Source organism: Struthio camelus, chromosome 13 (genome assembly GCF_040807025.1).
Source record: "Struthio camelus isolate bStrCam1 chromosome 13, bStrCam1.hap1, whole genome shotgun sequence".
NCBI lineage: Eukaryota > Metazoa > Chordata > Aves > Struthioniformes > Struthionidae > Struthio > Struthio camelus.
Genome location: NC_090954.1, coordinates 8051922 through 8073121, shown reverse-complemented (window position 1 = coordinate 8073121; position 21200 = coordinate 8051922). Strand labels below are relative to the sequence as shown.

At 42.4% G+C, this 21200-nt stretch overlaps 1 protein-coding gene across 2 annotated transcripts in view; it reads right to left on the bottom strand.

Moving 5' to 3' along the window:
- Positions 1–21200, bottom strand: part of UBTD2 (ubiquitin domain containing 2) — a 59341-nt gene that overhangs the window by 24470 nt on the left and 13671 nt on the right. For both annotated transcript variants that reach the window (XM_068959176.1, XM_068959177.1), the window contains one exon: positions 4077–4313. In XM_068959176.1, the coding sequence (XP_068815277.1) occupies positions 4077–4313 (237 nt within the window). The remainder of the gene's footprint in view (positions 1–4076; positions 4314–21200) is intronic.

The following is a 21200-nucleotide window of genomic DNA, read 5'->3' as shown; positions in this document are numbered from 1 at the left end:
TCCCTTTCCCTCCCGTTTGAGGGAACAAAGCCTCAGCTCCAAGGAGGCACCCTGGCATTCCCCAGCAGTTTCTGCCAGGGTTTCTGGTGAGACCGTGGGCTGTGCAGGCATTTCTATGTGGTATTTAAGGAGGCTTTGCAAGGCTCTCCCATTCCAAGTGTGTTGCAGAGGACGCAGGCCTGGACGGGGGGTGTATGTGCAGCTGTCGAAGGTAAGAGGGGCACAAAAGATGAGTTTGTGAGGTGGCACCTGCATTAGTTATGAGCCCGCAATTAAATCTAGATGGTAGAAAGTGAGGTAAGCACAGGACTGGCTAGCTAACGCACATACAGCAGCAAGAGACGTGCCGGATTTCTTAACAGCTTGTTTCCCTTCTCCTTAACTTTGCACCAACTGACTTTTTGTAAACCGAAACATGGAGTTTTTTGGAATTCTTTGGAATGAGGACAGTTTAAAGTGTTTGTTCTACCTGCTCAGAGATCAGCTCAGTTTGCTAACAGTCATTACTGAGCCCATAAATGCAAAGCTTTTATTTCTAATCTATTCACGCATGACACTAACAACGCTTGATGACTAAGAAATACAGGAATTTCTAAAAGCAGCAGCTTTCTCTGTAGCGGAAAGGTCACACAACATAGAAAACTATGCAAGCCGTTGATGCACAAGAGAAGTATCACCAGCAGGAAGGCAGAAAGTTGGATAAAAAGCAACTCAGTCTTGTGAGTAGGAAAAAAAAAAAAATCACTGCTAAACTCAAGATCACCCTAGGATAAATATTCAAAATATTCTCAAGTTCTGGACTAACTGTATTTGGAGTCTAACCTGAAGGCCAAGCCTGGCTTGGGCAACAAAGCCTCTAATACAATTCTGATTCCCAACTTGTTTCTGAAATATTCTGAATATTCTATATGTGGGCCGTCGAACACAGGCTCCAGTCTGCCATTGGCTGGCGGTCCCCCAAGTGTATTGTCTGCTGAAGAGCCAGAATTTAAGAGTGCACATATTTCTTTCCCCTCAAGTATTACACACAACAACATTAAAAGAGCTAATTTGCAAGGCACGGCATTCACCCTGATCTCCTCAGGCTGCCCAGTTTCAGATTTTTGCTTGCAACCAAGAACCGCTGGGACTTAAAGCCTGAATAAGGCTGAACAAAACTCTGAATAAGCTTAATAAGCAGTTGGCCAAAAAGCTAAGAAACACTATTTTCAAAACTTTAAGTAGAGTCAAAACTATTCACTGCACATCCTCCTTTCTAATAGGTTAAATGAATGCACGCACAAGTGAGTCCATCCCAAAATCCGAAGACACTCTCTTTCAAGCACACTTCAATTGCTTAAACTTTCCCACTTGAACAAAATCCTCCTCCGCAATCACAAGCTGTTATGCCGTTCTAATGATAGGAAGTAGAGACCTAACATGTCAGACAGCTTTTTTGCATGATTGGATGCCATAAATTTAACATTTCCTGTGGAAGTGCTGTTCGTATGTACACTTCTGCAACACTTAAACTGAATACATAATCGAATGGTGTCAAAATAGCTCATTACCAGGGTCTAGCAAATTCTGTAACCACATTAGATAAATAATCTCCCTCTCACTGCAAAAGCATGCTCTGTGATTCAAGTTTTTATTTATTAAAACAATCATGTTTCTGTCGGTCTTTTGTATAGTGGAAATGCATAGCCATAAGGAAAAGGAGACCTTCACAGCAGAGGGTGGACATTCACATACTAAGAGGTAATTCTTTACGCTAAGCTAAAATCCAATCTAGAGGGCAACTCATATAAGCGATAAGAAATCATCGTGGAAGGCATTTTGTTAAAGTTAACCCATATATATAACATTAAGTCTCTTGACCTCTAACATTTTTATTTTAGCAACTAAGCTAAAAGGAAATGCCAAACAAGGAACTGGTTATTTTAGGTCTGCAAACACCCGATCTCTGAGATATTCATTATTTCCAATTATCTGAATGGTGACTTAGATTTACCAGGCATGTCAGCTATCCATTTTGCCAGATGCTCCTCCTGAATACAGCACCCCTCTAGCTCACAAGTTTCTTGATGCTCCAAACAGTTCCTCAGCTTCCAAAATACCCACCTTCTTCTGCGATATTTTTGACAACGTACATGTTTTGGAAGGAAAAAAAAATCCCATCACACTATCAATTCAGGAGAATACTCTGTTGTTTTCTGGTCACAGAACACATTTAACACTCTGTTTAAATATAGTATCGATGTATAAAACTATGAAGCCTAGTAGGTAATTTCTGAAGCCTAGAAGGTAATTTAGGATTTACAGATTCTGACCAGTTTTATGAACTACTACTACAAAGAAAGAAACATGGTATGAAGCACAGGTAGAAAGAGGTCTTCTGGTACCAGTACCACGTTAGACAGCTTAATTCCTCTTTCTAGACACCCCTTACCCAGCTGAGAGAGCATAGCTACGGGCAGAAGGGAAGACTGAAGAACTGAGTAAATCTGCCTTAGAAAGTTTACTCTCCAGACTTAAAGCGACTGCTGCTAGAAGAGGCTTTTTGAAAAATCATACTAGCGCGCAACAGGGGAATTATTTTTCTCTTTCCGATTCTCTGGGTCTAAAACGCAATGCAAACCTCCAAAATGTTGTCAAGACTAGGATGTTCTGGAAATAACTGACCAATTTTTCTTTAAAGCTACAGCTACTACACAAATCATTTCCATATGCATAATTGCCCTTGACTGAAAACTCACTCTTATCAGTCAAAACAACAAAGTACAAACTGCTTTGAAAACAAACAATCCTAACAAATGATTTGGAGGATTTCAATAGACAGCTCACAAGCTATGGAAAAGCTAGGTCACATTCCAACAGAAAAGGTTTCCACCTCTCAGCTGCGTTGAAGAAATCCAGCTCTGACTGCTGAACAGAAGTGGGGAAAAACAACATGCTGATCCACAATTACTAGTAATGTTTCACGCTGGAGTGTAGGACACGCTACAGGAAAAGACAGACAAACCCCAAAATTATTGACAAAAAAAAATCTACCCCCTCGTTCCAAACTGAATACACAGTCTACCATGAGTGGTTCAGGAAATTGAGGTTCTAAACAAAAAAAGGAAGAAAAAGGCAATATGAGAAGTCAACCTCCTGAACATTAGTTACCCCAGACAGCAATGTACAAGGTCTTTCAAATCCTCCTTTTCCCAGGAGACCCTAGGCAGCACATGCACAGTGCAGTGATCTTTTATACAGCATTCAGGTCCATGTGTCTGCAACAAGCACGTGGTGCAAATCTCTTCATGCTCCTTCTCGAACAGGGGACTCCAAGCACAGCCTAACCTGAACCATCTGCTTCAGTTGAGCCTCCTTTATTTTTACATACTTTTTTAAGTTTCACCCTGATACATTTAGGTCACTGAAGCCCTAAATCCACTCAAACCTTTTTTTTTTTTTTAAACTAGAGAATTGGCACTGTATTTCTACTGGGCACGAAGGGAAGCGATTCATTTCGGAGGGGCAGAGTGGGGCAGCACAAACGCCCAACAACCAGAACTCAGAGCAACAGAGCGAAAGGGAGAGTACCTGAAATGACAAGCACTGACAGCGCACGCTGTACAGGATCTCAAAAAAGTTTGCCAGCCTCAAGGTTTTGGGAAAAATTTTCATACTCTTCAGAAAAGAAAATTAAAAGAAAATGCAAGTTGTCAAAGTGAACCCATAACACCAGGAAAAACTCTACAGCCTTGTAAAGCGAGGCTGGAAAACCTTAGCAAAACCATACCTTAGAAAATCCAGTCGGAAAGTTAAGAGCGTTGTCGATAGAGAACAGACACTTAAACTGTGCATTAATACCATCTGTTGATCATACGTTCAAATCTCAGCGACTATAAGAAGCCAGCTCTTGCTGGCCCCTCTACGACCTAACATAATTTTGCTTTGAAGCACCAAATAGAATTGGTGCCTTCTGAAATACAACTATTTAAAAATATCACATGCGCGTAGGTCAATTGATTTTCAGGTTAAAAACACATTTGGCGTAACCTACTGCCACGCTTTTCACAGGCCACGTCCGCCTTCGACGAACCTACCATGCGGTAGTGTTATGTTCGCGCCATCAATGATTGCTTGCGCCAGTTCGTGATCGTTGCTCTCGAACGCGTGTGCAGCAGCCTTGAGGGCATCCCAGATCTCCTTGCGGCCTTCGAAAGCTGGCGCCGTGTCCCAAAACTCGTCTCTCTTGCTGCGCAACTGTCCGTCCGTCATGGGGTAATCACTTTTCCATTTCGGTTTCTCTTTTTTCAAGGGCTGATTACGACCTAGAGCAACTGGGGGGAGAAAGAGGCAGGAGAATGAAAAAAAATTATATACGATTAAAAAAAGAAAAAGCACAAAGTTACTAAGCTCCTGAAACACCCTTTTGGTTGTTCTGTTTAAGTTCGAAGCAGCAAAAGTTGACTTTTTGGCAACCGCAATCCTTTTCCTCACCCTCTCCAAGGCATCATTTCCCTCCGTCCAGACTCTAATTGCTTTTTACCTCTTTGAAAACTTAGAGCGCTACCTCCCACTCGCTGGTTTTGCCTGCGCCTCCGAGCGCCCCACGACTCTCCGAGCTCCCCGGGCTGCACCCCGGCCCTGCGACTGCTGCCCGACCCGGGGAATCGGTCGGCAGGCCGCGGTGCCGCCCGGCGAGAGGCGCGTTAGGCGAACGCCGGGGCGCAGCCCCGCAACGCTGCCCCGAGGTCTCCTCCCCACCCTGCCGGCACCACGCTCCGCGCAACGAACGCGACGCTCCCTTAAATAAAAAGGCTTTATGCTAAGCTTTTTTTTTTTTTTTTTTGCATCCTCTTTAAAGAGTTTTAATTCAAAGTAAATACACGTAGAATAAAGGCAAATAAGAAGTTCAACGGCTCGAAGCGTTAACGGGCTCAGAAATCACTAAAGAATAACCCAGGAATCTGCCAAGCTTTAATAAGTGGTTACTTCTTCTACAATAAACTTGAGAGCATTTGTTTCATTTTAACTGCAGTAATGTTTATGCAATAGCCAGTTAAGATAACCACATGGGTCTAATGTTGTTGCATTAAAACTACCTGCTCAGTTTGAATTAAGAGCATTGCTAAGAATGCGCTAAAACCTTTCTCTATTTGCTTCCTTCGTATGAGTAAGGGCTTTTTTCTACTTCTGTCTGAGAACAGTGCCCAGAGGTGCCTGGGAGCAGGATGTGTGAACGCCTCTTTCCTACATATATATTACACTCTGCCACTAAGAGCTGCCTAAACATATCCCAGGGCCTGAAGTAGTCCGTCATTTGGGCTTTTCTGCTGTGACTCACATGAGAAAAATGGAAGAGACTGGTTCTGAAGTTATACATTTTAATGAGCATTTTAATACCGTGATGGAGACCAAATACATAACACCGACTTTTACTGTTCTACAAAAAGGAAAATGAAAATTGTACCATCCAAAAAATATATTTTATTTTATTAATTTAGCAGAGGTCACAAATCTATCGTCCAACTGTAGAACACAATACGGGTCCTGGGAATGACTCTCTGAAATAAAAGGAAAAAAAAGGGAACAAACTTCAGTGCACACCAGGAAGAACTCATCCCTGCAACAGTTAAAAAAAGCCATATATTTAAACTTACTGCTGGCAGTTAAGACTCTTGCTGAAATGGGACTCTGTGACAACAGTATAGGGAAGAGCGCAATGACAAACCACAAAAACAGTTCTCACCACGGCTCAAGACCACAAAGCCTTGAATACATAGTTTAAATGTCTCCAGAGGAAACAAAATGCCCTTCAACAGTTAAACCAGATTTAAGGGTGCTTGCAGCTGACAATAAACAGCCTCTACATGGGAAAGACCATAACAACTAGGTGATGAATACTGAATGCTCTGAAAAGGCAGGTAAACTGCGCAGAAGTCGAGCCCATGGAGGATGCCAGTGCATTCAGCACTCCCTTTTTCTAGACCCTCTTGTTTTTTTTCCTCTCTCCCTAGCAGACAGTTGGCTATAGCTAACAAAAAAAACCTTATGCCCCTTCTCAGCTTTACTCTCATGTTCAGATTTAAATGGAAAAAATAATCATCTGACATCCAAATACTCTTCATAGTTCTTAATAAAGAGTTACTACAGCTCTTTAGTGCAAGAAGAGTGTGTGTAGGGGGGAGAGGACATGATTGAGAACACTAGTATTTCCACAGTTTCCAGTATCGAAACTTTATTTCGGGTATGCTCTAATACTTGTACATAAAATAAAATTATTATACTTGCAAAAATAGCATTTTCTTCAAATATCCCCTCTCCTTCCTTGCTTTCCTCTGCCACAGACGCACCCACCTCCATTCAGAAGGGCATCCACGTTGCAGAAGCCCAACACCGAGATGAACTGGGTCTCGGGGCTGACCACGGGTATCTGGCATTGCAGAAAGCATTCAACTTCTCACGGTCTTTAAGGAGACTAAAAAACATACTCGAGGTTATAGCTCGCCCCCTTATACAATCTGACTTTGGACAACCAAAGAAACACCTCCTCCAACTCGTACTTCACAATAACTTTCCCACTTAAGAATCTGAGACTGAAGTCATTGAAAGCAGGGTATGTAAAAGAACTTTTGATGACAAGGTGACATTTCCAAACCTGAGAAGGCACGAGCGCTCTTCAGATTAAAAAAACATAGTATAGGATCTATTTGCATGGCAACTAAATCAGACAATAATTAAAAGTAGCAAATGACAATTGCATGGCACACATGCAATTACTCCAGCTGTTGTTCTGTATCCCATGCAGAAAATAACAGCAATAAACTTCTGAAACAGAATCCTTTCAAGTGACCACAAACTTTTATTGTTTTTTGTTTCCATGGGATTGCTTCCACGAGATTGCTTCCATTTGCTTTTCAAAGAAGTGCTGACCATTTAACAGATTTCAGAATAGCAAACCTAAGTGTTTACAAAGCACCAAGTTTCCTGGCAAAGCGCAGCTGTGACCAGTCCAAGTCTCAGTGGCGCACACGCGAGCGAGGAGCTAACGAGGCCTCAGTCGAGAACAACAGTGACGGTGGCAGCCCAGACAAGATGGACCACATGCATTAAATGCATCTCATGACTTAGTAAAAACATATGTGCTAGAACATTTAAATAAGGAATTGTTTCCTTATTAATGCTTGGCAGTCGGAGCAAGGAAATTTCAGACAGACTGAACAGGACAACGTGATAAATTTGGGTCAGTGGGCATCTTTTCTTCCATACGACTTAAGGTAACATCTGTTTGCACGTACGTTCAGTGAATGCTAATGTATCCCGCAGGGCCCTCTCCTCCTCCCTAAACATTAATTATGAAAGTGGGTTAAAGGCACTTCTCAGTCCCTGGACACGGTGGCGTTTCTGTTCACAGCCCCGTCTCCAAGTTGCCCGGCAGCACGGCAGAGAACTGCGACCGGCCAGTGCTCCCCCCTCAGTCTTGCTTCCCTCTTCACCTAAGACGGCTTCCAAACATCTCTCTCCTCCCTGGACAAGAATAGCAGGGAAGGGACTAAAGAGATGGAGATCCTAACAGCCTAAAACAAGCGTCCCTGGAGATACAATCCTTCCTGTCCAGACAGCAGTGACAACAAACCCAGCGGTAACAACTTGTTTTCACGTTGAAGAGAAGGATGGTGGAAGAAGGTGACTCTGCAAATACCTCCAAATCTGTACCCATGTCAAAGCATCCATCCGTCCCTGTACTAAGCCTTTAAACACAACTTCCAGTTGCACAAGCCAATGTTTAACATCTTTAGCATGTTTACTGTTTTATCGGAAGTGTCTCAAGAATCTTCTAAAAGCTTAATAGCCTCCTGAAGAAATATTAATCTCTCTTTAGCTGTGTGGATAGACGAGACACAAAAATGTAAGACTGGGATGTGAATAAGGGCTCAAACCCTTGGCTTTCCACCTCGTGCTTTACTCACTGAAAGGAAACATTAGTATACGAACTTCTATAGCCAAAGTTTTGGACCACATCAAAGGACCTTCCCTTTCCTGTAATAAGGCTGATAATGACTCATCAGAATATGCAATGAAAGAAACATTAGCAGACTGAAAATACTATGTCGGGTATTATTCCTCATTTTGAACGTTAACTAGAGCTCAAAGGAAAACGTTGACTTCATTTAAGACCACGTACATCAGAGGCACAACTAGCTTGTAAGAACTGCAACAGAAAGCAACATCCACATTAATTTTTCATCTTACATCACTTCAACATAAATAAGAAATTATTAATAACCTACTCAAAAATATGAAATACTGTTTTATAAATGCCAAAAAAGGCACGTTCTCTCTGAAGCAATACTGAAAGTTATCCATCTCAATAAAAGGCAAAGGCTGATATTTTTGGCCAGAAGTCTATTTAGAAGGAAACACGAAGGCCATTAACAGCCTACTTTTCAAAAAACACAAGATACACACACTAGTGACGCTTGAAAATAGTTTAGTGCATTCCTCCTTCAATAGCTCACAGAAATTGCCGTGGTGCTGCTACGTTTCCCAAAGATGGGTAAGAAGCTTTTGGCAAGCTGCAAGACCTTGCTCAAGAGAAGCCTTTCTCCAGGGAGGAAGGATGCATGGGCCACCCCTGCAGCCTCATGCACGTTTTTCCCAGGCTGGTCAGAGGGGTTACCGCAAAGGGATTAGAGACGCTCTTTGTTCTCCTGGATATTCCACTAGTCCTGGCCAGAGATTTTTCTCATAGACATCTCCTGCTCTGCTTCTGTCCCCCTCCGGTTTGAATCAGAGGGGCTTCTTGCCCAATATTCAGAGTACAAGCTACGCACACTATTTGTAAGAGCTGCTAAGGTCCACTTCGATTAGGGGCAGCAGAGGCAATGTCTAAGATGATGAGAAGTCCTGATAATTACTAGTTGCGTAGTGAACTTCCAAGGCTCAAAATACAAAAGAGGAAAAGACAAATCCTAGCTAGACACTGCAGGGTGTAACAGTGGAGGGGGCAGAGGGAAGTGTCTCTTTTCAGGAGGAAAGACTCGTTTCTCCAGTCCCTGCAGACTGTTTTATAACCTGATTTAAGGTTAGTTTCCCCTTCCCATAGCTTCTCATCAAATTAATGGAATCAGTAAGGCTATCCATGCTGCTTTTGAGAGAGCTTACCCAGATAAGTCCAGATATTTAAATTTGTTTCTTAGTAAAATGTCAAAACAGATGTTGTGTTTGTTATGTCACTGTAGATCATAGTACTTCCTCCCCCTTCCAAAGCAGGCCAGATAAACAGAAGCAGCTGGTAACAGAAGAGTCTCATACGAAATACCAATAGCCAGTTAAAGCATTCAAAATTCCTGGTTTATAGACCCATGAACTGTAGCACTCGATAATCAAATTGGATAATATTTCTGCCCCAAAGGGCTTACTGTCAATTCAAATAGCAAATGCAACAGCTGAATGAGACATCAGACAACTTGCACACTTTCTGCAGAAAGACAGGTGCATCACTGTTTTAATAGCGAATTAGATTTTCCTCTTTCCCAGCTATTAACAATATAGGTAACCCTGTAAGACAGATCACAGGACTCATTCCAGTACAACCCTGAGTTACTTCCCATTGCTGTGCTAAAACTTAGCCACTTGGGAACGTCTCCTTTGCTTTTACTCTGCTTCGGGTGAGTGTCTTCCCTCCCACCCCATTTCTGCAAATATCTTTCAGCCGTTTATTCAGAATAACATTAGGAATAAAATTTGGCCAGTGTGAAATTCCTAAAAGTGTTCCAGAGTGAATTTCTTCCTTTTCCTTTGAAATAAGAGCTGAAGGTGGGCATACGCCAATTGTTGATCAGTCTTTTGCTGCTCACGCGAGGGGGAAAATGGCCCAACTTGGCCAAAGCGCGTATTAGGAAAGTCTCCATGGGCACATAATGGAGCGTTGAAAGTTTAGCAGCCAAATGTGCAGAGAAGCACATCTGGACTGGCCATGCTCCATTTGAGGACCACAGGCCTAGAGCTGCTGATCTCCATGGGCTCATGAGCCACTGTGCGCAGGAGCTGCAAGGAGGAGGCCATTTCGTGCTTGCAGACCGGCACGGACGGCTATCATAAATGCACGACCCAAGAGCCACAGGGGAAGGAAGGCATGGAGGGCCACGCAATCTCTGGAGCATGAGCTAAGAACAGATGTACGCAAGTGTTGGAAGATAACATCAGAACATTGAAATGACACCACTATCAGTAGAATCTGGCAAGATATGATATTTTCATTTTTTTTTGTTTTGTTTTGGAAAATAAATAGAAGATGAAGGCAACTGCTAAAACACTGAGAGGCAAAAATGTTTTTGAATGAACCGAGAGAAAAGACGCAGGAACAACCGACAGAAATTCTGAAGAAGGAACAGAAGTTCACCAAAACAGAGGCTGTTTAAATGGGAAAGATGAGACAGATTTTCAGAAGCATTCTTACTGAAAAGATGGGATTGCATGACTGTCAGGCTGCACGGAAGGAAGACAAGAACAACACCCTGTCGAGGAAACACAGACTAAGAGTTACAGAGCTGAGGCTAGCAAGGACAATTTGGCACAGCAGTTAGCGTTCAGTTTATTTAGACTGTATACATGTACAGTTGTAATAGTGGAAATAATATGCTCTCAGGGATAAGCAATTTGATAAAAAGCAAAGGTTATTATTTGAAGACAGTCAAGAAAACCTAACTAAATATTATATAAATTGAACTAATGATCAAAAAATATTTTCGTACCAAAATGCCTCGCAGTTGAGGATCAGTTGCTAACAAAGTACTTTCCTAAATCAAATGAAATGCAAAGTGACAGTTTATTACTGATAAAGTTTCTTTTAGTAATAGTCTCAAGGGCTTTCCCCTCCACAATCAGTGAGTAGTACTCTACTTTATCAAATAAGTCTCATTTTAAACCTATTTTGCTCCAATTTCCCCATAAGGTACCTTGTAATTTGGTGTGAACATCGAGATACGGTTCACCCCAATCATTTTCTTTACATCTTTCTCCGGTGTAGTCCTTTCAGTAGCTGAATTACAATAGTGTTTGGAGGAAGAGTCAATACAAAGGATGAGATCAGAAAAACAGAGAAACGGGGTTGGGGGGGGGGGGAAGACATTGCACCTGAGAAGTAGATAATTCACGTTACACTAAGTAGCATAGGCTTACACAAGAATGGAGAAAGTGTCAAGAGTCTTTTCCTTTTACTGCTAGTTTTCAAAATAATTTCTTAAGAAGGCTACATTATTGCAAAGCAAAAGCAGTATTTCATAAAGGAACTATCCCTAGACATTACTAAAACACTTTCTACCTTACAAATCAAATATTTAATTGAACAATTAAATTTTCCTAATAAGAAAATGAAGGAGCATTAAGATTTCATATGAAAGCTGAAGGAAATACCTATTACGAGAGTCTGCGTAGGATTCAGAGTTGGGCAACCTTTCTAGGAATGTTGTGGGGCTAAGAGCCTGAAAGAGTCATGAGCTTTTCAAATGCTCTATATGAGACAACGTGTGAAACTTAACGCTAAGCTTTAGGCTTTTCCAGGAAACAAGGAGAAGAAGGGCAAAAAAACCAGAATGAACACTACAAGGAAAACAATATTTCCTGACAGAAATGCACACAAGAAGTAAACCCAGCCACCAACCCCTGATGTTATTTCCCCTTTCTCCTAATTGAAAGGCTGTGGGCAAAGAAAGAAAAACAAAACTGGAAAAAGCAGATGAAGAACCAGTGGAAGACAGTGACCTGATCGCTCAAAGCGAGATCTGCACCCCCGCCCGACTAGACTGCCAGGCGCTATATGTTCCAGTGTGAAACGAGGTATGCAATCCCTACGGGATCAGCCATCCGTGCTGGCCTTGCGCCGAGAGCCAGCCAGGCAAACAGCGCTTCGTCCACCAGACGGGTGTCGCAGAACACAACCAGGGACGCGGCTACAGGCAACGCGCCTCCTCTCTTTCTCCAAGTCTCTCCTCAGTTCTTCACCAGCACCTTTCTCCAAAACCAGTTAATTGCGTGACAGTTCAGTTGTTTCTAGCTAGTGGATAAAATGCAAGTTACACGGGTAATTACAGGCAGCTTTGGACAAGTCACAGAGGCACAGTACTTCCTCTGCCTCTCCCCCCACACAAGCCACTCAATCTGCAGAATCAATCCAGAGGCTTCACAGCATAAGATATAAAACATAAGAGAGGACAAGGGCATGCAAATGTGCTGGACAAAGAGGAAAATTGACTCTAATTACTAGCTATTACACTGTATTTTCCATTTCTGCCATCATTTCCAACAGGAAACGCAGAAGAAATCAGGCGAGCCTAGTACTTACAAGAAGCTTGTCACTCATCACCCCTCGCATTTCAAAGAAACTTAACAATTTTGCAGCAAGAAATAAAACCTTCAAAGTCATGAGATCTGCTCCCTGAGGGGACGTTTGGATCTGGCACCCCATCTGATCCCATGACACGTACATAGGATCTAACCAGCTCACTGGTAGTCTTGACGTGCGTGCACTTAGCACTGGGATTTACAGCTGTAACACGGGTAGCTTTTCACAGAATCTCAGGTACCAGTGTATTTCGTCGTGCAATTCACTGAAGCTAAACAGCGTCAGCCTCCAGTTTATTCATTCAGGTTTTATGAGGAAGACCGCTCTGCTTCCGAGGCTTTGAAAGAATAGAGACAATGAACCTGGACATTTTCTAGTGTTCTGGACAAGTAGTGTGAGAATAGATCAATTCTGCAAAAATCCTCAGCAAAGTTCTCTGCTGCTATTTGCTTCAACGTTTCAGAGAAGTTCTTCACAGGAAATTTTCCACCAAGAGCCTGGTATTATTTCCTAGTATTAATTCTATTGTTGTTAGTTCATAAAAGTTTCAAAAAAGGTCATGGTTACTGCTGAGGCCTGCCTGTCCCACCAGCTTCCTACTGGAAGCACAGGGAGAACATCTTCTGACTGTCTTGATTAGGTTCCTGATAAAACGTCCCTTCTCCTGACAGATGAGAACACTTAAGGAAACAAACACCTCTGCAGAGTCACCACCTCAAATCCTCAACTCCTCGGTCAAGGGGTGGCCACGAACGAAGCCGGAACACTCCCAGGGAAGAGGATAGCAATGCCACTGCCTGTAGGTCCCTATTGTGCAGTATCAGCGGAAACTGGGAGCCACAAATTCTGCTTTTGTAGCTGCTAAGAAAAACAGCAGTAGCTATACTGACTCCAATACCATTAACTTACCTTCAGCCTAGCAATGAAGTTCTGTTAGTGCTATGATGGAAGAGCTTCAAAGGACAGACATTATCTACGTAACTAGCTTTCAGTGCTGTTTTCACCAGAATTTAGACTGCTACTATCTCTGGTAGATATACTCAGCCCTTTTCTTGACCCCCCTATCAGCATGGCAGAAGCGAGGTGTTCAGGGCAATGAAGATTTACCCACTCGGGAATCACATCGCACAAGCACCGAGACATTCAACTCGCACCATCCACAATGCACAAGTGGACTATCATTCTGGAAGCCTATGACAAGCCACCGTACAACGCTGTCAGCAACATGACCATACTCTACTTGAGGTAGGCTGTATAAGGCACGTGCCACCTTTTAGTTCTGGGAAGCAGGATTTAAGTTAGGAGTTAATCACACCTGAGAACTTGGCAACAGCACAGGCCCTTGCGTACCAAATGAAACGTCGCCACACACAGCGCGGGTAACTGGAAGCCCTGATGGGATGCGGTGGGAAGCGTGTACAGAACTTACCTACAAACTCCCAACGTTTGCAGTCTCCCATTATGAGACTAATGCAATTCAGCAACTTCACTTTTAAAGTACTAAAAACCTTTTATATCTTCTCCTCATATCAGTTAACAGGGAAACTTCAGACACATCAGATACAACCACAAAGTGTAGATCCAGCAACCGGTAAACCGTGTGTGAAGTTATTCCAATTACGCTAGCACCTGCTTGCTATTCTAAACCAACCCCTTCAACTAGTCTCATCTGCTGGCGTGGATTTACTATAACAATCTATCACTTCCAGCTGCAAATCAACATTACCCTGCTCAGAAACCCGCTCCCTCCCTTAATAAGGTGCTCCCTTCTTTGACTATTGCATAAAAATCATTTTTATAAACTACTAAGGAATATTTTAAAAGACATTTAGTGGAGGCTGGAATGACGTATCTCCTGTCAAAAAACTACCAATTCAAAGCGCTGGAAGCGTTTCTTCTGTACGTACATGCTACCAGCCAATTGCTGCATGCTTCAAGCAAGACAGAAGTAAAATTTCAGCCTAGTTAAGGTTTAAACTGAAGCTTTGCTTTCAAGTTGGCCTAAGCCCTAGGAGTTTGGTGGTCAGCGGGACCCTCTGCTGCGTACCCTCCGACAGAGGGCAGAAGGTCAACACCAATTCTCCACATTCGGAAGGTGACAGACAAGGACATCTGCTGTACATCTAGTCTGTGCTTCAGCACACAGCAAGTACTTAAAACACTAGCACAGTTTGCATCTAAGGAAAAAAAAAAAGGAAAAGGCAGCATTACCTTTTATCCTTCTATAATTATAAAAGTATGAAGCTGAGGATGCTCTTTAAACCCTGCAGCTGATGCCACCCTGGCGAGGGGTGGCAGGCACCAAGGGCTTGCCGGCAGGACTGCACGCATGCACAGGTGCACTCACGCACCCGGCGACTTTGCAAGATTGAAGACTTTTGGGGAGAAACCACCACCAGGGAAGTTACCTCAGTTATACCACAGAATAAACCCAGAGTCCTGCAGCTCTTAACCCTTCCATTCAGCAAGCGAGAAGGAAGGACAGAAAAGGAAGAGCCGAAAGGGGAAGCAGAATCCCGGCACTGAGTGCCCCGCGTGGGCCAATGTCTGCAATGGCTCCATCGCTCACGCTGAGGGGATTCCCACTTGAGTGCCCCTACAGAAATAAACTATAGCAGCACGGTGTAGCTTGGGAACTAGTTTAAAAAACAACTTAAAGCTTTTTAGGTTGCCACTATGGCTCATTCCTAGCTAGGTAAACTCTTTTCAAAACAACAGACATCCTAGAAATCTGTCAGGCTCTTCTGAAGTAAAATGCCTTAGGAAGAGCTGCAGAACCGCGGCGCTACTTTCAGATCCCTTCTCATTGCAGTATTGATTTGCATCCAGCTATGTTGCATTAAGATGCTGCATTAAAGCTTTCCACCAAAATTTGAAGTTTAACAGTCTCTGTCTAGTATAAGGCATAATGCACAAGACCAATACCCAATTTAATGTTCCTAACGAATACCTATCCGGAACACTGCATTCCTTGTCAGGTCACATTTCCAGTGCAGAGAAGTCATGAATTCCAGAGAGGAACAAAGAAAAATAAAGTATCCAGGCAGGTGACTGTTTTTACAGTGACCGATGATTAAATTAGCTGAAGTTACAGGACCTAATTCCACGTCTGGAATTTATTCTAGTGTCTCAGTTACTGGCAGGAATCAAGTGTCACATTAGCCACTTAACTAAATGCACTATTAGTGTATCTCAGCTACTTAAGCTCATCAGTTAATTAAGAGATTAGTCTAAGCTGAAAATAGGAATCTCACCTGATAAATATACCACACATTATCTTAATGATTTAATTTTATAGTGCTGTATTATGTTGCACAAGTGCCACTTGGAAAAAAAACAGAAAGGCAACTGCTCAGTTGAAGGAACAGGTGAGAGATGTGCAAGCAAACTTCTAATGATTGACTCCATCAAACTGCATTTCTTAGAATTTTACTTGCTGCTTTACTAAGCCCTATTTTATAAACTCTTCTTCTTGTTTCACACTCACACACAAAGGATTTCTTCTTAAATAAGAAACAACTTAAAAACGTCTAAAAATTGATGAATTGCTTCACCTTCTAGCTAAGACCTACCGCTCTTTCCCAGGACTATGGCCTGGCAATTTCTGAACAACCCTTCTGGCCCTGCAGGATGCAGAGGGCAGCTCCGCGGGCACACAGCCGCGCCGACCACCCGCAGGCGCGGAAAGGCTGCGCGCCGAACGCGGGACCGTGGGATAAGGCGTTCTCCCGCGACTCAAGTGTCAGGCTCCGTTCTGCGAAGTAATCGCTCATCCAGCTCTTCACAATAGGTGATGAAGTCTTCTTTAATACCTGTCAAATAAGTCCTGCCACGCACAGCGCCAGCACAAGAGTGATTTAGGAGCAGAAAAATCCTTGAGCACCTCCACCTGTTGATATTTATCGTTTTAAGGTCATAAAATGAGGCTGTGACACCAGAAGATCACTAAGGACTCCACTAGAACTTGAAACCTGGATTTGAGGAATATTAGTCCTTCCTGGCATGTTTAAAGCCAGAGGATATAAACAAGGGCTTGCAAAGGTGACACTTTGTTTCTGAGGCACGTTTAAAGAGAGCTCTACACTTCTGCTGCACTGAGCACAATAAAAAAAAACCTTCTTTGGGGATGAGGAATCTGTGTGCTACAGCGTTCCAGCTAGCAGCATTCATCCTCCTTCCCTGCTGTCCCTTGCACCCTATTAATAAAAAGCAATTCATCATGACAGTAAAAATAAGGAAAAAATTAGTATGGCTGCAGAAGCTTCAATGATCACATCACTCAGCTTCCAGGCGCTGCCGAGCAGCAAGATACCAAAAGAAGAGCTAGATCAATTTCAGTTTTCATACATTTGACCGTGCACACTGAACCTCTGTAGGACAAAACCCTAACGTAACGGTGGCTTAAAGCCACACAGGGTTAAATACAAAATGAAACAAAACAAAAACAAATAAAAAAATCCCAATACATTTACTTCACTTCCACAGTCTACACTTTCTGGATCCAGGATCCAAGTTAATAGGCTTGAAAATTTATTCATGGAAGTACATATGCTCACAGCCTCGGCAAACTCCAGCTTTGAATTTAGCAGTAAGTCCTCAAAACAAGTAGAAAAACCCTCATTTATCATTCTTCCTCAGGGTTTAGGTTTTTAATAAGCAATTCTGAAACTAAATTCCTGTCTGTTCTTTTGGACAGTCATTATTCCTGAAAAAATACTGGCATCTAAGACTGGAGAAAACTCAGTAAATGGGTGTTGTAATCAGACTGTAAAGGCAGAACAGAATCGTAGGTGCAATAATACTCGTTCTTCTCCGACAAGAGCGCTCTGAAGCTATCAGCAGTTGTCTTGTGATACCAAGTAAGCCTACTCCTTCGCCCCTGCGAGGTTAGAACATACAGTAACAAATGCTTGAAAATAAAATTTGGAAAGATCTGCTTGAATATTAACTCCTGTCAAAAACTCAGATGGGACAGCCATACATTCTAGTTTATGCTATGTGAAGGACAAGAATTTGCACTAAAATTGTATGCAAGAGCGCCAGAGAAACCAAAGGGGACACTAGAGTCTGCTTAGGGATGACTTCAGTTAAGTGACTGCAGCAAGTGAGAAATTTAAAGCAGTTGCAAGAAGGCGGGGGGGGAGAAGGAAAAACTCAAAAGCAAGGACCAGATTATAGCAATTCACAGACAGCCCATTCTGCGGCTCAGAATATTGGAGATTATGAAACAAAAAAAGAGTGAAACCCCACCAACACACCACACCCTGCAAGGAGAGCAGTTCCAAGTGAGAAGATCCATGATATTAGCAGCTCCTGACAGTATGGAAACAGGAGAAAAACTACTTTCTCCTCAGTATAAGCAAAGCGACATAATTGGCCTTTTCCCTGTGCAGCCATGTGGACCATCCTGACGGCTTCCCGCGTGTTTGCCTTCACTGCCATACGATAGCAGAGGCCTTCGTTAGACGGTTGTTCCACACTGAAGGGTGGCATCCATTCTCACATCTCCAGTCTCCATGGACGTTTAAACATACATGGAATAAATATATGAACGAAAGGTAGAAATATGCCCTGAGTTGAGTTTTCATGATTAAAACTTGTTTTCAACTATAGTATCCACTGTAAAAGATTTTAGGGACAGAATGAGTGTTCTGTAGAATCAGAAGGCTCACAGAGGCTGAACACAGTTCCCATTTGTTTTCCAATACTTATAAAGGAAGGCAAACAAATCGTACTCAAGAAGAAAAAAAACAAAAAAAAAATCTTTTGGCTAACTAGTCTTTTGTAATCAAAGGGCTTACTTTCTGTATCTTTTTGCTACATAATTTAATAAGTAACAACAGTTTAATGATAATAATTGCATCATTACTAACACAACTACTTTTGAGTAATCTTTCTTTTGGTGGTAAATGCAGAGAATGCAAGATGACAAGAACCAGTAGCACATCAGGATAATGCGAGCATAAAGTCTACGTTCAAGGATTTTGAGCTTTTGTGGGTTTTTTTTGCAGCAAAGAACACGTTGGGAATATTCTACAAGTTTAATTACTTCTCAGCATTCTTCACATTTATACTTTATATAACTTGCAGGACCGGGTGGATGTTAAAAAGCCTTTCGCTCCCAGCATTTTCAGAATGATTTAACAGGTGATGCTCCAAAATATAGGGACGTTTTTGGAACTTTTATCTGCAAGCAGCATTTCTTTAAAAAACAATTGCATAATGTGTATCTATAATATTTTATGTACTGTTTCCTAATAGTGCCCAGTCAACTTCAAAAGACCAGGCTGCCTTCTGAAAGGCATACATACCTATATAACCCACACATACCAAAGCCTTCTGTTGCAATCTGTCCATATAAATAAATACATATGTATGCATGCGTGCATATATGTGTATGTGTTTGCACCTATGCACACATGCAGGAACCACCCACACAAAGTTGTCTGAAAACTACATCTGTCCAAGGCCATTTTAACCCACTGGACATACCCTGCAAAAAAATTAATGTACTATAACTGAAAGTCAAGTATTATTGATACAATCCAACTTTACTTATTTCACTGAATGTGCCCAAATTAGGACAATAATCTCCTCATTTACAGTCAGAAGAACCAGGCAGGCTTCTCGGAGCGACCCCGAGCCCATACGTCCGCTTCTGCGGGAACCTCCTTCTACAGGAGCCTCCCTCCTCCTCTCCACAGGACGGAGGTGTTTAGGAGCAGGCTAGGGAAACCACCTTCTTAAACAGCTCCAATTAAAGATCTAAAAGAGATTAGAGCAGCCAGTGCCTTTCCACGTTTAGCAAATTCATTGGCTCTCCTCCCAAAGTCCCCGCGCACAGGAGTCTTTAGCTCCATTAATGGACTGAGCCACGTTTGTTCTCTGAAGAGCATCGCTCTCCCAGCAGATCGAACAGCTTATCACTCAAGTAACTCTCCTCTTCCTTTCAAGGGACGAGATCACTACTGAATATAATTTGATTTAAAATGCATTTAATTCTCAGCAACTCAGAGCAAGCTAGAAATTGGCAGTGCACTGATTATGTTGGCACAGATCTCGGCCATTATGTGAGCAGTAATAGCTGAAACAGACCTTAATCGCCAGCTACCTTCGCCTTTTATCAAAGGGTGCTCGCCATTAGGCTCAGGGGAGCTCATTTCTCCATTGTTACAGTCTACTCCCAAGTGCGAGTGATATTGTTTCTCAAGACAGACACATCCTCCCTACTTCTCACATAATTCAAGACATAAATATTGTAATATCAGACTAAAAATAACTGCATTCTGATTCTGCTTCTGAGAGTTAAGTTTCCGCGGGAAAAGCTTTTTGGGTTCTCAAGTTAAGCCAGAAGCCTACATGACTAGACAGACCTTCTTCCTCACCCCTTTCCCCCTTACTTCAAGGGAAAGCAAGTTCATCTGCAAATTTAAGAATCAGAACTTTGGTAATGAGTGAGAAAGCATTAGCAAAGAAAGGCTATAATTTCAGCTGTTTGAAACTAATGTCATAACCTGGTACAAGGGGATGGGGGGGGGGTTCAATACATTCATTATATTCATTATACAGGTATAACTATTTCGTTTAGGTGAAGGGACTCCTGAACGCAAAAAGCAAAATGCTAGTTGTTGGTTACACCAATTAAAACAAATTCACAAAAATGACTGGATCCAAGTACACTGGGATTCGTACACCTTGTTGTACCAATTATGGTACTCCAATGAGCAAACTACACCCCTGAAGTGCTCACCAAGAGCACCTTAAATCCAGGACCGCTTTTTGTACCAGACCCAACAGCACTGGGACTCCATTTCTGACTACATCACAGCAGCAACCAGAAACTGTAAACATGAAAGAAGCCCATTCAGACCCCTCAGTGAATAGAATAAATGCACAGAGAAAGTATTTAAGTTTTCTTGCTTTTAGAAGCCTGTATCAAAACTAAGAATTGCAAGCATACAGTTGGAACTGCAACGTATCAATACAGCTCTGTTCATCACAGGCCAGTCCCCGGGCAGTGATTTTCTCCCAACAGTAGTTTCTCTGCTGCCGACTTTTTGAACCGTATCCTCGGTCCATAAAACTATGACGACCAGTCTGCAGTACTCTCCCTATTCTAACCACATTCAGGCACTACTAGCAACAGAGACCATTAAATGTAGTAATCGGAAAAGCAGTAAGAAACAAGAGATTCTTTTGCCGTGGGAAGAGTAGCCTTCACTTGTGTATGCCCAAGATGAATGCAAACTGGGTGGAAAATAAAGTAGTAACTTGTGGCTTCTGATTCATTCGGTAGGAACCTGGCAATAGCAGAAATTAATACTTGCTAGAGATTTGTCTTTTTCTATGCCCACTCTCGGAGAGCAAATATTTGCCGAGATAAACTTCCTAACACCTATATTAGACATGCCTTGATACTGTCACACTCCCCACTCCCCCTGCTCTTCTAACCCAACACTGTTCAGTGGTTTTAGAGGTAAAGTTTTCTCGTTATTTTCACAACTGACTGGGAGATAACTATTTACAATCTCATTTTCAAGGGAAGGTCCTTTTAAGTCTTCTAATAGTCCTTTCAAGCAATACAAAATATTCAGTGTTCAGAACGAAAGCATCTCTTAGCGCCGATACCAGGCCTCAAGTTTTATTTTTGCTGATAGCCAGCAGCGTGATCGTACACAGGCTACAACAGCCGCTCCTGCTTTGAGCGAGAGGTTGGACTGAGCGATCTCCTGATGTCCGTTCCTACCCGAGTTATCCTACGATACACTTCGTGAAGTCAAAATAGCACTTGCAGGGGTTGGGATTTTGGGATGGTTCCCCCCCCCCCCTTCTTGGGCAGCTACAAAGAATCTCCTCTACTTATCAAAAAAAGTATAGA